Source organism: Bipolaris victoriae, assembly GCF_000527765.1.
Source record: "Bipolaris victoriae FI3 unplaced genomic scaffold scaffold_141, whole genome shotgun sequence".
Classification (NCBI taxonomy): Eukaryota; Fungi; Ascomycota; class Dothideomycetes; order Pleosporales; family Pleosporaceae; genus Bipolaris; species Bipolaris victoriae.
Window position 1 is genome coordinate 13,610 of NW_014575251.1, and position 13,043 is coordinate 26,652.

Here is a 13,043-nt window from a genome sequence, read left to right on the forward strand (position 1 = left end):
TGCTTATTGAATAGTATTACATAGATAGTAGTACTAGTACTGCGTGTACTACGTCTACAAGACATGAATCCAATCACAACAATAACGACATGATAGTAATGAGAATAGTAACAACTGGTATTCGACATACATGATACTTGGCTTTCTGCCCTAAAAATCCTCATCGCCATCAACGTGGTCAACGGATACTTTGGCAGTCCTTGTGCTCGCATGATCCTTCGCTGATGCCGTCTTGGTTGACAGTCCGTCCACTAGGAGTAGCTTCTCCAGCTGGTCGTCGATGGGTGCATTGAACATCTCCGTCTCTCTACTCTCATCCTCCTCCCAGTCCTCCTTGTCCTCGTTTCCAAAGCAAAACAAATCGCCTGCCTCGCCCTCAATCCTCTTCCTGTGCTTCCCTTTTACCCGCTGGCAGCCACCAATCTCTTGGCGGAATTCGTCGGCATATGCTTGTGCAATCGCCGACACATTGGCAGCTGGAATATGCTGGCCATTGTAAAGTAATCGTGGTAGGTGGGGAATTTCGGGAAGATCGCCATCAAAGGGCAGGGCTTGGTGGAGAGGCACTGCATCAGCCATGGCAGATGGCTCCGCGTTTTGGAGCACGCGCGGCGATTCTTCCGAGCGGACAAATGCTTCTTCCTTGTCCATTGTGGATGTTTGCTCTTCGGCACCTGTCAATGGCCTACTAAACTCCTCTGGAGCATGATACAGCTCGTTGTGTATTGTGACTAGTGAATCAGACATGACTGCGGGGTATAGCAGTGAGTAGCCCCGGGCTCGCATGAATTCAAGCATATACTCGGTCCAGGCTGGCAACGTCTCTGACACCAGCTTCTTCCGAGTTGCGTGCTTGACTGAACCTTGATATTTGGTTACTCGGTTGCTCAGGAACGAGTGCAGCTCGGCCCACTTGTCGCCTAGGAACAGTGTCGCGTGACTATTTGGAGCCTGCCATAAGAACGGTGCGCTCTTGGCTTTGGGAAACAATTTCTTATATCGATTTGTGTTCATATCACCAACCTCGGGGGGCTCCAGCCTTGCCTTGTTGTCCAAGAGCATCGGTGGCAGCTCAAGGCTTACACCCATTAGATCCCCGTAGTCATAAGCGCCATATCCAGAGTACTTGTATTCCAAGAGCGTATACTTGACAAAGTGAAAGTACTGCCGTGCGACTTGCGCCTGTGAAGAAAGCAGGAGCACGTGCGAGTTGGTGGTGCTCGCGGGGTAGAATAGCTCCAGTAAGCGTATCGCCGACTCTTGCTGGCTGTGTCCGTTGTCCGCGATGCGCCGTCTGATGGTGAGTCCGCCTCCAAGGCCGTGCTCGTTGCCGTTTGGTGGCCACTCGAACTTCTCCATGTGTTTTTTCACGGACGCGTCGAGCTCGGCCGGTAACTCGATGATGATGCGAGGCGGTCTCAGGCCACTGTAATCAGCGTCTTTGATCGACTTGAGCAATCGCATAACGCTCGAAGAATGTGGCGGAACCTGTATCAAAATGTCTACGACCGGGTCATGCCATCGTTTCAGTGAGCCAGCATCGAGTCTGGTGACCCACGTGAAATCGTCGAGCCTGTCCTTGGGCACCTGGATGAGAGGCATGTGCAGTGTGCTGGCCTTGGTCTTTAGTGCCCGAACAAAAAAAGCGTCCTCTGACTGTGGGTCATGGAAGAAGGCAGCCTGGGGGTGAAGGAAGGCTTTGATGTGCGACAGAGCTCCTTGCACAGCCAGCTCAGCGCGCGCATCTGTGCTGTACCTGTAGATGCTATGTCAGCAGCAAGCCCGTGGAGCGGTCGTATAAGCTGGACAGACGTACTCTGCATAGTCTGGGCGCGCATCGTGCCACACGGCGGGGCACTCGGTCTTGTCTATGCCATTGATGTGCAGCAAGTCGTCCAGGGGGATGTCGTCCCTTCCCATGAAGGCTACATGGACGTGGTTCCTGTTCCACTTGGACATGTCGCACGCCAGAGACAGCAGCACCGAAATGCTCTTGAGGCTTGACACGGCAAAGAGGACGTTGCTGTTATCCTGGTCATAGCCGCCCGTCGACGAGGCCGACGATCGCAAGGAGCTGGCGAGGCGGAAGAAGCGGACCTGTCCATCGTAGACATGAGGTGTAGGGTCGCCGCGCTTGGGCTTGCGCACGCCTGGCGGTGGGCCGGTGGGCTCGTCGTTGTCATTGTCGTCGTCGTCGTTTGCGCTCGGCTTCTGGTAGTACGTCGAGGTCGTGGGTGGGGTCAAGGTCGAGGGGTATTTCTGCTGCTGTGCCAGGCCGCCATTGTAGTCGTTGGCAGGGGCGTGGAAGAGATAGTAGAGTAGCAGCAGGCCCGTCACGGCCAGCAGCGTGCGCCGCCGTCGCCAGCGCAGCGGGTGGCTCCATGCGGGCCAGCCGGACTTGCGCGCTGGCCTGAAGCGGCGGTCGTCGTCCTTCTTGCCCAGTTCCTCGTCGGCGGCCAGCATCGTGTTTCTGAACATGGTGTCGCCTTCTACCGCGCAGAGACGCCGGGCATCATGTTGGACGGGAATGCGCGTGCAGCAAGGTTTGGGATGACGCGACGGCGCAGATGGACTCGTGCCACGGTGCTGCCACTACGCATGTGTGCACATACAGTATATGTGTACTTGGACGGTTCAAAAATAAGCAATGTCGGTTATCATTGACGAGGATACGCGCGAGGTGGGCCAGGGCACAATGCCGGCGGGTGGGGCACTGGGTGCATGGTGCACTACGATGCATACATACATAGTACTTACTCATTGTACTTGGTTGGGTAGGGCCATATATACTACATACTACTACGTACGTACGTATTGTTGCTGCTACAACTACTACTTACTATCATCTCCCATCTCCCAGCCCTATGCATCCAACCCTCACGCCTTCTCGTGCTCGGCCAATCGCTCGTCTGCCACCCTCAAGGCCTCGCGCAGTATCCGCTCGTTCCGTGGCTTGAACACGACCTTGTACGCTCGGCACATTGTCACCAGGCTGGTCGGGTCTGCGCTGCCTCGCACCGGGTGCACATCCACCTCCGAGTCCTGCACAATCTCGAAGCTGTTCAACAACCTCAAAAATACCAGGTACAGTTCGCGATTGGCCAGCAACGAGCCTGCACACATCCTGTACCCGAGCCCGTACGTGTGCAGCGGCGCGTCGGGCTGCTCGAGCCAGCGCTCTGGCCGGAATTCATCTGGGTCGCTCCAAATGTCCGTGTCTAATGGCACAGTCAGCATTGCTCGCTCCCCTCTCCTTCTTCGCCCCACAAAACCACTAACCCATGTTGCACGCCCATGCGTTCAGGTATATCGTGCTGCCTGTCGGAATGAGCTTGCCGTCGTACATCACGTCCTTGACCGTTGCCCGCGGAAGTGCCAGTCGTAGGACAGTGTAGTACCGCAAGCACTCTCGAACTAGCGCCACAATGTATCCGCACTTCTGATCATCATATGCATCCGCTAGGGGCTCGCTCTCCGTGTAAAATTGCCTGATCTCTCGAATCGCTTTCTCCTGGATGTCTGGTCTCTGGGCAAGCAGGGCCACACTCCATTGGACCAGTGTTGTAATCGTGTCCAACCCTCCGGACAGCATCGTCAAACTAATTGATGTCAGTTCTTCCTTGTTTAGCGCCGCGTCTTTGTCTTGGATGATGTTTGCCTGGATGCATGGCTTATGGATGCCCTTGGCCATGCGTTCGTCCAGGTCGCGGTTCAGTTTGGTCAAGTACACGTCTCTGCGATTACGGTACTCTTTTGCCGACCTCGTACCGAAACTGAAAGGATTCAGCCTTAGTATGGGAATATAATCCTGCAGGTTTCCAGTAGTGCTGCGAAACTTTGAGATTGCGGCCTCGACTTCACAGATCTCGTGGAACATGGGATCATGTCGACTGCCCATTCTAGTTCCCCAGTTGAGTGTCAATGCAAGTGAGAGAGATAGACGCTCAATCATGGGCATTGGGTCCACGCCCTCCGTTCCGGCTTTGCCTGATTCGAAAGCATCTTTCACAAATTCCTTCGTCTCTAGGTCAAGATGGCCTATGTACGTTGCGATGGAAGGCTTATTCAGCGCAGACGCAGCGCCCTTTCTCCGGCGCTTGAGCGAGTCGCTGAAGGGCGAGGTACCAATCGTCGTGCCAGCAGTGTTGGAAAGCACCTACATCACTCAGTCAACTTGTCCTAACCCATATTTGATCAACTCACCTTGTGAAAAGTCCAAAAAACAGGCCTTGAGCTTAGCGCTTGACTGTTGCTGCCAAATAATTTTCTTGCAGCCTCCGCACTGTTCACCACAATCACTGGCTCGTTTCCAAGCTGAATCTGGTACACTGCACCAAATTGCTTACTCCATTCGCGGTACTTTTCCGCCGCGTTGTACTTGATATCGGGAATGTTACCCACCAGTGGCCAGTTTCTTGGTCCGGAAAACCCCTTGATGCGTCGGGAGTATCGAGCATACTCGTTGCTGACAATGTACAAGACGGGAATTAGAATCGATCCGAGTACGAGAGATCGAATTGGATGATCGGCCAGTTGCGAGGACAAAAGCTCAATGATGATAGAAATCATGACGGCGACTGACGTTCCGTATTGCCGGGGATATCAACAGACACAGAGAGAATTTTGTGTGCACGCTAACAATCATTACATCAAGGACGGTCGACTTTATGCCTTTTTTTTACATTGTCTCTTCTATGCGCCACTTGCTACAGAAGGTAAGTACTCTGGGGTTCCCAGATAACGAGGCCCGCTACCAATGCGGGGAAGACAGCCCGGCACTACAGAGCGCGGAATTAACGACAAGAAGCGGAATGCTGCGCGTGCAACCAGTACGTCATCACGCCATGGTTTCCTGCCTCGCCCTAATAACAATTCCATACGGATTGCGGTTATCACAACAACAACAACAACAACAACATATAATCTTCTCCTATCTCTTGCAGCAAATCACGGGACAATGGCTACGGCTGGATGCGCAACCACCCAGTTGTCTTCTTGTCCCGACTAGACAGTTGCATATAAGTCGTCCTGGAAGCTGATCTGAGCCCATAACAAGCACATCCGCGCATGGACTCGTCATAAGAGATTTACCCATGATATGGGGGCGGCCGTATAAGCGAGTTGACTTGTAAGACTTCATGGACAAAGGCATAGCATGTTCACCACTACGGCTGTCAAGAGATGTCCATCGCAATATACCCGGAGTCTGTCGGTACTTTGACTGTGCCGACTGCTGTCTTGAACATGACGCCTAGAGGCTCTGAGGAAATTGCCGGCAGATCCTTCGATAGCCGACACTCCACACCATGTTATCATTATGCAGGGCCAAAGGTTCCCTTGCCATGGCTTCCAAAGCAAAGATTCAAATTTCCCTCTTATTACTCAAGTGTCAGAATTCATCTTTGAACGCCGATTCGTTTGTTGATTAGAAGAAGGCGTTGTTCACACCACACGCCTAACTTCAATTTGTCCCTTTTCTGAGTCTCAGGACCAGGTCTGCTCCCTAGAGCCAGTTTTCATGTCGGCAGCTTTACGTGACATATTTGGATGCGAAATGAGGGGCAGGTGGCTGAATGAGAAAGAAAAGGCGATAACGACATGCTCAGATGGATACTTCCCTAGAATTGAAGAAGTCTCGATCTTCAGTCACATGAAACAATGAATACTATCGGACAGGGGAAACGAGTTACAACACGCAAGGTGTGTAATGCTGGATCTAGAACGACTGCAAACATCCAGTCAATTGCACATGATGCAAACGTCAAACGCTGCACAGCTCCAAGGCCGCCATTGCGAATGACACCTCGATCGTAGTGACACACGCGACCGCTAACGCATGGACAAATCACGAGGAATACTGAACAGCGTCAATGCCCACGAAGTCCATCCACAGAGCACCAATGAGCGGGGCCTCATAAACGTTTGCTCATTTGATATAAATCACTTCCCTGTCCAATTCATGTACGCCTCTTGACAGAGCATACCCTATACTCGCATTGAGGTACAGAATTTGAATCGACATACCCTTTTGTCATTAGCGCTAACGCTCTCTCTTCTCAACATATCATTCGAGTCTCCACATCAAGTTCACGAGCGCAAGTCTGAAGGGAGCAACAGACACTACATGAGGGAAACTATAGGCTTCACAAGACCTTTGCTGGAGAAGGATATCGACGAGTCAGCCGACCAATCTATCAAACAATTTCCTTTTGCTTCCATCTTCGATGAACCACAGGGTTATTTTGAGGAAGAGATAAAAGACACCAAGAACTGGGACACTTTGCATAGATACCATGATGCTCACAGTCAACAATTTGGAGATGCAAACGAGGTCGACCAATCCAACATGGCGGAAAGCAGCTTCGATAAGAATGGACCAACGGCTTTTGACCAGAATTCTTTTGCCCAAATATCGCACTCAGCTCCTGGGATGGACACCACTCTTCCACATGGCCTAGAGAACTGTATTGAACGTATTGGCCCGAACGTCCTAGGCCACAAATCGAGGAACGAGTCTTCCCAGTCGTGTATGTTCCATCGCAGATCCTTTTCTGGCGAAGAGCCCTCATTTGCTCCCATACTCTCTGTCCAACCACCCTCGTCGAGACACAGCAGTACACCTCCACATATTCCAAGTCAGCACTACGGTCCGTTTCTTGGCAGATTTCGAACCTCGGAAGACGCAAAAGTATACCGCCGTGAAAAAATGCGTTTTGGAAGAAGGCCTTGGAGAGATCCCGGTAGCGACCCTACAATCACGGAGACTGAACACAACCGTGCTTTTCACGTAGAGCGCATATACAACGCCATGATTTGTGGAGATTTTGCACGAGACAACGCGAAGTCTACCGCTTTGAAGAGATGGGTTCACGAGCCACATTACTCATCGGATCTTGTCGAAGCATATGCTCACAAGGTATTTGATTGCTTGCTTGAACAGGTCAAAATGGGGTTTCGAGGCTGGAACCAAAATGACTATGTGAACGATGAGAGAAAGGGCGAAGATGACGACAAGGACATTGACTGTGCAGGCCGTTTGGGTAAGTACAAGAGCTGATTGAAATTCCAAAGAGATGGTTGCTGACTTGGCAATTCTAAGAGAACATCATTGCTGCACTACAGCAAGAAAAATCGATTTGTGAGAACGTCATGAGTTCGGCCGGGCAAATACGCATGTTTGTGAACGCACCCAAGGCGTACGCTAAGCGCAAGGATCAGAATCGCGTAGGGAATAGCAAGCGACCAAATGCAAAAAGCAGTGAAGGCACAGAAGGTAAATCACGTCCATCAAAGAGGCGGAGAAACACGGTGCAAAGCAAACAGCCAGAACAGCGTTCACTGTTGACCGAGTCTGGATTGTCGCGAGGCTCACTCCCTCGGCAGCAGCACCAGTCACATTACCGGCCGGCTACGGAGAGGCCACCAGAACCAGGGTTAGCCGCACGGGAGCCTTCCATTCATTTTCCTTCTTATTCACATGGCGGTACCTTTGGAAACCAAGGGGCTATCGCCTTGGCGTCAGCGACATCATCGAGGCAGGTTCCTCCGACTCCTCGGCAGGGAAGTCACTATCACATCGCATCCATGCCAGTGGTGCAGCAACCCCCCTTCTCCCCTCTGCCAATCTCACCCAGGACCATAACTGAGTCGCATACACCAGACGATGCGAGGCTAGCGACCATAGTCCACAGCTACAGCGGGTGGAAGGGCGCGCCTCAGTCTGACTTTTCATTCGACACATCTCAACAGCTACACAATGCCGATTATACAATGATCAGAGACGACCAACAACGTAGCCAGCCTTTTGCCGGTAGCAGTACGCCTAGATACGACAATGCGCTGGATCAGCCTCCTCTTCCGATGGGGATATGTCTCACCGACACGGACATTATTCCATCACTTCCAACGGAGGAGTTACAAGACGACATCTTTCAGCAGTATTGGGCGCAACACCATTCGGATCTGCAACAATCCCCGTATACCCCAGGAGAATAAAAGCATCATTGACCCGCCGAATTATTTTAGGTGTGTTTCCCTTTGCGGGCGGATTACTCAAGTGCGGCATAGGTGATTGGTCCTTGAATTATTGTTATGCTTTCTTTGGTTCATGATATTTTTGACGCTTTGGACGACTTGCAACCAAGCTGTTTGCGGCATGTTTCATATACCAAGATGCTCTGTATACTAGTAGTTCTTTTTCGGGTTCTTTTGTATGGCAATTGCGCACATTCGAGCAGAGACAACGATTGGCTCGAATTGTATATATCGACACAGGTGTTTAAGCTCGTAGGTGGGAAGGAACATTGTGGAGATGTACCATGATTTCTGCAGTTTCATTCTTATCCAACAGTCTGTTTCTAGTAATATATATATATATATATATATATATATATATACCAATCAAGGAAGAGTGGTTCGATATAACAAACTTCCCAATGGGTATCCAGCTGAAATGGTTCAGAGAAAATGATTTCATATGTGTTGCTGTTGACGAAACGACTTTCGTGATTCTGATCCACCGTACCTATCAAAATTTGCACACATTATTCAAGATCACTTGAGCCCAATAAGCGGGCGTGCATAAACATATGCACAAGGGTTGCATCACAGACAAAATACTCGAAGAAACTGAGGACAGAAAGATGCACAGCTCCCACAAATGGTGGGGGGGAAATGGTTTCATTGAAAAGTGTATATCTACAACAGAATCGAACAGTAATTTCTTGTTTCCAACCAACTCATCAAGCATGGTCGATCGCATTGATGGTTATTTGCTCCATGGAGGAGCTCAACCACGGAAAGCACGGGGATGAACGCCTCCGGCAGCCATGACACTGCGCACCTTGTTAGCAACACCGGAACCGGCATTGGCGCGGAGCCAGGTGATGAAGGTGTCGATGGTGAAGGTCTTTGGGAGCCCGGAACCGGAACCAGAGTTGGAGCCGGAGCCGGAGCCCTGCGAGGGAGCAGGGGCGCTGCCAGAGTCGGAGTTGGAGTTCTCAACTGGGGCAGGCGAAGCAGAAGGCGATGTAGCAGGGGCAGAGCCAGAGTTGTCGACTGGGGAAGGAGTAGGAGCAGGAGTAGTGCTGTTGCCAGCACCGGAATCGGAGCCGGAGCCGGAGCCAGCGCCCATGGTGAAGTCGATACAAGACTCGTATGTCTGGTTGATGGTGGGTGCATCCCAGTACCACTGGATGGCACAGACACCAGCCTTGTTGCAGTGATCGCTGACGTCGGGCATGGTGATGCTGAAGTCGGTCCACTCGGGGTGTTGGCTGAGGGGAACAGAGGTCAAGGCGTACTTGTCCCAGCTGATGAGGGGCTTTCCGATGACCTTGTCGGTAGCGAGGTCGATGATGGAAACATTGGCAAGACCGTCGTGGGGCGCACGAATGGTGACGGTCATGGGTACCTTTTGGCCGGGCGTGTAGGAGTAGACCTCGGTGTGATCGGAGAAAGGAACACCCTTGCATTGCCAGATACGGCAATCAGGGTGGCTGCCCTGAAGGTTCTGGATAGAGCCCTGGACGTTGCCGTACATGTCGGAGTTCTGAGTGTTGAAGACCTGGTCACCGCATGCTTCCTTGAGGCCGTCGCCGGCCTTTCGGGGAGTTGGGGTGACAATGCTACCGTGAGCAGCAACGGATGAAGCAAAGCCTGCAATGGCAGCGGCGATAGCGTATGACTTCATTGTGATGGATTGTTTGTTGTTCGAGAAGAGCGATAGATGATGTACAGAGAATCCGAAGCCTAGCTTCTTTGAGAAGAGAGTGAAAAAGAAGGTTGCTTAAAAAAATGAGTGGCAGGTCTCAGACCTATGGCAAACGAAGGAGCTGTGAGTTGGAAGTGAAGAAACGGTGAGTTTGATGGAGAGAAGAAGACTTGGAAGAAGACCACTGGTGATGGCTATATACAATGGAGCAGCATGACATTACTCACGTCAAGGGCTCCATGTGTGGATCTGATAGCTCATCAAACGCATGAAACAAATTCCCATAGAAGTGACTTCTTCACAGCGCTGGCCCTCGCTTGTGATTCAAAACAATAGCTTCGCGCCCTGTCGCTTCCCGAGAGCAGACTCGGCGTGGGTCCTGCAGTTATGCTTAGTCGCTTTTTCCACCAGTTAGAGGTAGGCGTCACGCAACTAAGGCCGGAGGTTTCTTTAAAATATGACAGGGTGAAGAAAGGCGTTCCTGCGACAGCGGGCACCATGCACACTGACAGCTTGGTGGCCGGGGTTCCTGGGAGGCTAGCCGTAAAGGGAAATAAAGACGGGTCGTCTTATGTAGTCGAAGCGCCCGCGCGCCTGGATTGAAACGGTCGGGAACATGCGCCAAGTTTCAGGTCGTCCGACGCTTAACTATGCAAAGAGCCGGCGGCATATTGTCTGCGGCGCTGCTCACCAATCCGACAGTCACTAAGTACTGTTTGTCTTTGCCTGCAATAGATCTGGACAGTGGCCAGCATGGCCTCGAATTCCACCTGCTGACTCTTGGCCTGTGGAAACTAGTAATGGAACGGTGTTGGCGCAGAGTAGTTTTATTTTCTTGGAATCCTTGACAACTTGGAGAGGAGTTGAGTAGTTGAGTGGGAAGAGGTTTTCGAGACTGGACCTGCAGATAACTCGGAGATTAATGAGGGTACCCAACCCTACATACACTGGAGCCAATCTTGTGTTCTATGAAGTATCTGTGGAACAACCTGGAGGGCACTGCCGGATTGGTACATTGATGACGCATTTTAATGGATTATCAGGTAATGACAAAGGCCCGAGTTGTGCAACGCAGATTGCGATACCATCAGATGCGTGGATTGTGTCTATTGCCAACTCTTTATGCTATTGTAAAGAGCAAGATTGCGTTGATTTGCATCAACACCATGTACTAGGATTTTCTGAGATTGACAAGCTTGTCATACAAGCATTGTGGATTTGTACCAAGATTGATGAACAGAGGTTGCCAAGGCAGGCACAAGCACAAGATATCGTTCCCACCGAACATGCTTGGATTTGCGGTGCAGGCCTGTGCGGAAAATCCAACGGCAGGAAGTGGAGAAACATTTGATGATGGCCAAGCCTCGACTGGATATTATATAAATCCCAGCGTCGATGACATTCCACGTAACTATGTACCTAAATGGTACACACCTGCGTAAGTATGTATATCCACAGTAAGCACGAAACATGCCGATACTGCAGGGGCGCTTGACACCGGCGGCATAGCGGGGCATGTCCGTGACGACTGGCGGTTTCACACTTATCGATTGTTGTCAGCTTAGCACATGACAGACAAGGCCGTAAGTATCTACAATCTGCCCAGATGTAAACGCCAAGAGATGGTCTTCACTCACTCTCCGGACAAGCCGCTTCCTACTCGCTGCCACCCGTTTCAGCCGTTGCACTGCGTTTTGCCTCTCGATCCTTTTGCGGCGTTCCCACGCCGTTGTTGACCAAACATAATGTCCAGCTGCATGCACTGCTCAAACGACTTATCTTGTGTTGCATTAGAATAGAGCTAAGAAGCCTCTGAAGAAATAACACCGTGTATGCGTCATGGCGGTAGGGTATCTGTCCGCCTTACCCGCTGGCTTCCATTTTCCCCAGGCGGCTCCTGTTGATAGGCTTATGCCATGGACCAGGTCGTCGATTTCACCAGTGGCGCGCACAGTCAGTGTTGTCACAGTAAGAAGTCGCTTTCAAAGATATGCATATTTTATAGCAACGTGCTGCAAAAAGTCTGTGCTCCCTATACAACACTATTTATAGGCTGCTGGGAGTGCAAGCGATCCCGGGTAGAGGATGAAGCTCGCCAAATCCGGGTTCCGTCTGCGCAATTTAGCCGATTGTGGCAACAGTGCCTTCTCAAACGGGAACTCTTCCCCTGGAAAAGGCATTAGGCTTGAAAATCTTATATTGCATACACAAAACGCTTTAAGACGGTGGTTTTAAAACCGTCGATTTGTTAAAGGGATTAGGAGAGCCAAGAAAGCGGTGTCCTCGACCGCACCAGTATCAGTGACAACTCGCTACAAAGCCAAAAATTGGAATTGATTATGGAAACTTTGCGACTTGCGGAAAAGCCAATACTTGAAGACTGTGCAATGATACTCAGGTATATAATTCAAGCACAATACCATGCGGACCGCCATACTCGGCTTCGTAATTCAGCTCGTACCAGTACACCTCCAGATCTTTTGTATTGGCTGGGTGGACGAAGAATTGGGCAATCTCTCTTCTTGGGCATGCAAACCATTTACTGCGGATCTCGCTCGCACCAGTCGTGGACAAGACGTAAGTGTCGTAGCGCTCAATGATTGCAGGCTTGTTGTTCCAGCTGGTACGACCGTTTTCAAGTTTAGGTTCGACACGTGAAATATCAATTACGAAAGGGGGTTCGCCTTTGAGGCTAAAAGGAGCGTTCTTGATAGGATCAGTGTTGACTAAGAAACGAAGACGGCAGACGTTGGCGTTGTTGTCGGGTACGTAGAAGCTGACAGCAGTCCACTGCTCGTTTTCAGTCTTGTTCTTTGTTCCATTGTCAGCTATCATGCAATAAGCAGCGTGGCTTGATCTCGTGTCATACGCTGTAGCTGACAGTGGCATCTTTCTGAGTAGGAAATGCAGTGTCCGGTTGGGATTTCTTGAGAGGAAGGAGCAGTACTGGGTACTGCGTTTTGATGAGTGTTGCAAAGACCGGAAGTCCAAAGACGACGGGGAGAAGAGTAAGTAGACGCATTTTGTATTTGGATGAACAAGATGAGCAAAGGAGACAGTGCAAGATTGGACATGTTTATGCTGAGATTATGTAGGTTTGTCGGCAAAGATGCTTGAACTGAGAAACAAATTTGGGTAATTGGTGTAACATAGGCACAGTCGCACTCCCACAGTTGATGTTGGACAAAGTGGACTGGCTTTGTTGTGCAGGTGATTTTGGTGATGCTCGTGGTGATGATACTGCAGGACACAAAGGAGCTGTCATTCACGTGTTCGCCCATCGGGAGGCACTTGATATCTTGAACGTCACATTGGTGACAGGTATTGCGTA

General features: G+C 50.8%; 5 protein-coding genes across 5 annotated transcripts; 1 reads left to right on the plus strand and 4 right to left on the minus strand.

The window, feature by feature from the left end:
• Positions 1 to 150: 150 nt before the first annotated feature.
• On the minus strand, positions 151 to 2,478 carry COCVIDRAFT_113049 (hypothetical protein; the record flags this gene model as incomplete). Its single annotated transcript, XM_014695885.1, has 2 exons — positions 151 to 1,756; positions 1,817 to 2,478. 2 exons carry the CDS (start codon positions 2,476 to 2,478, stop codon positions 151 to 153), a joined length of 2,268 nt encoding a protein of 755 aa, XP_014551371.1.
• Positions 2,479 to 2,877: 399 nt separating this feature from the next.
• Positions 2,878 to 4,569, minus strand: COCVIDRAFT_31055 (hypothetical protein; the record flags this gene model as incomplete). The annotated part of the gene is made up of 3 exons (XM_014695886.1): positions 2,878 to 3,218; positions 3,280 to 4,156; positions 4,204 to 4,569. The coding sequence occupies 3 exons, from the start codon at positions 4,567 to 4,569 to the stop codon at positions 2,878 to 2,880; spliced, it is 1,584 nt and encodes a 527-aa protein (XP_014551372.1).
• Positions 4,570 to 6,238: 1,669 nt separating this feature from the next.
• COCVIDRAFT_60267 (hypothetical protein) lies at positions 6,239 to 7,977 on the plus strand (the record flags this gene model as incomplete). The annotated part of the gene is made up of 2 exons (XM_014695887.1): positions 6,239 to 7,040; positions 7,100 to 7,977. Coding segments are annotated over 2 exons (1,680 nt in total), but the record flags the coding sequence as incomplete, so codon positions are not given.
• Positions 7,978 to 8,788: 811 nt separating this feature from the next.
• Positions 8,789 to 9,691, minus strand: COCVIDRAFT_20355 (hypothetical protein; the record flags this gene model as incomplete). Its single annotated transcript, XM_014695879.1, has 1 exon — positions 8,789 to 9,691. One exon carries the CDS (start codon positions 9,689 to 9,691, stop codon positions 8,789 to 8,791), a length of 903 nt encoding a protein of 300 aa, XP_014551365.1.
• A 2,415-nt stretch (positions 9,692 to 12,106) lies between these two features.
• On the minus strand, positions 12,107 to 12,734 carry COCVIDRAFT_113094 (hypothetical protein; the record flags this gene model as incomplete). Its single annotated transcript, XM_014695888.1, has 2 exons — positions 12,107 to 12,523; positions 12,582 to 12,734. 2 exons carry the CDS (start codon positions 12,732 to 12,734, stop codon positions 12,107 to 12,109), a joined length of 570 nt encoding a protein of 189 aa, XP_014551374.1.
• Between the last annotated feature and the right edge of the window lie 309 nt (positions 12,735 to 13,043).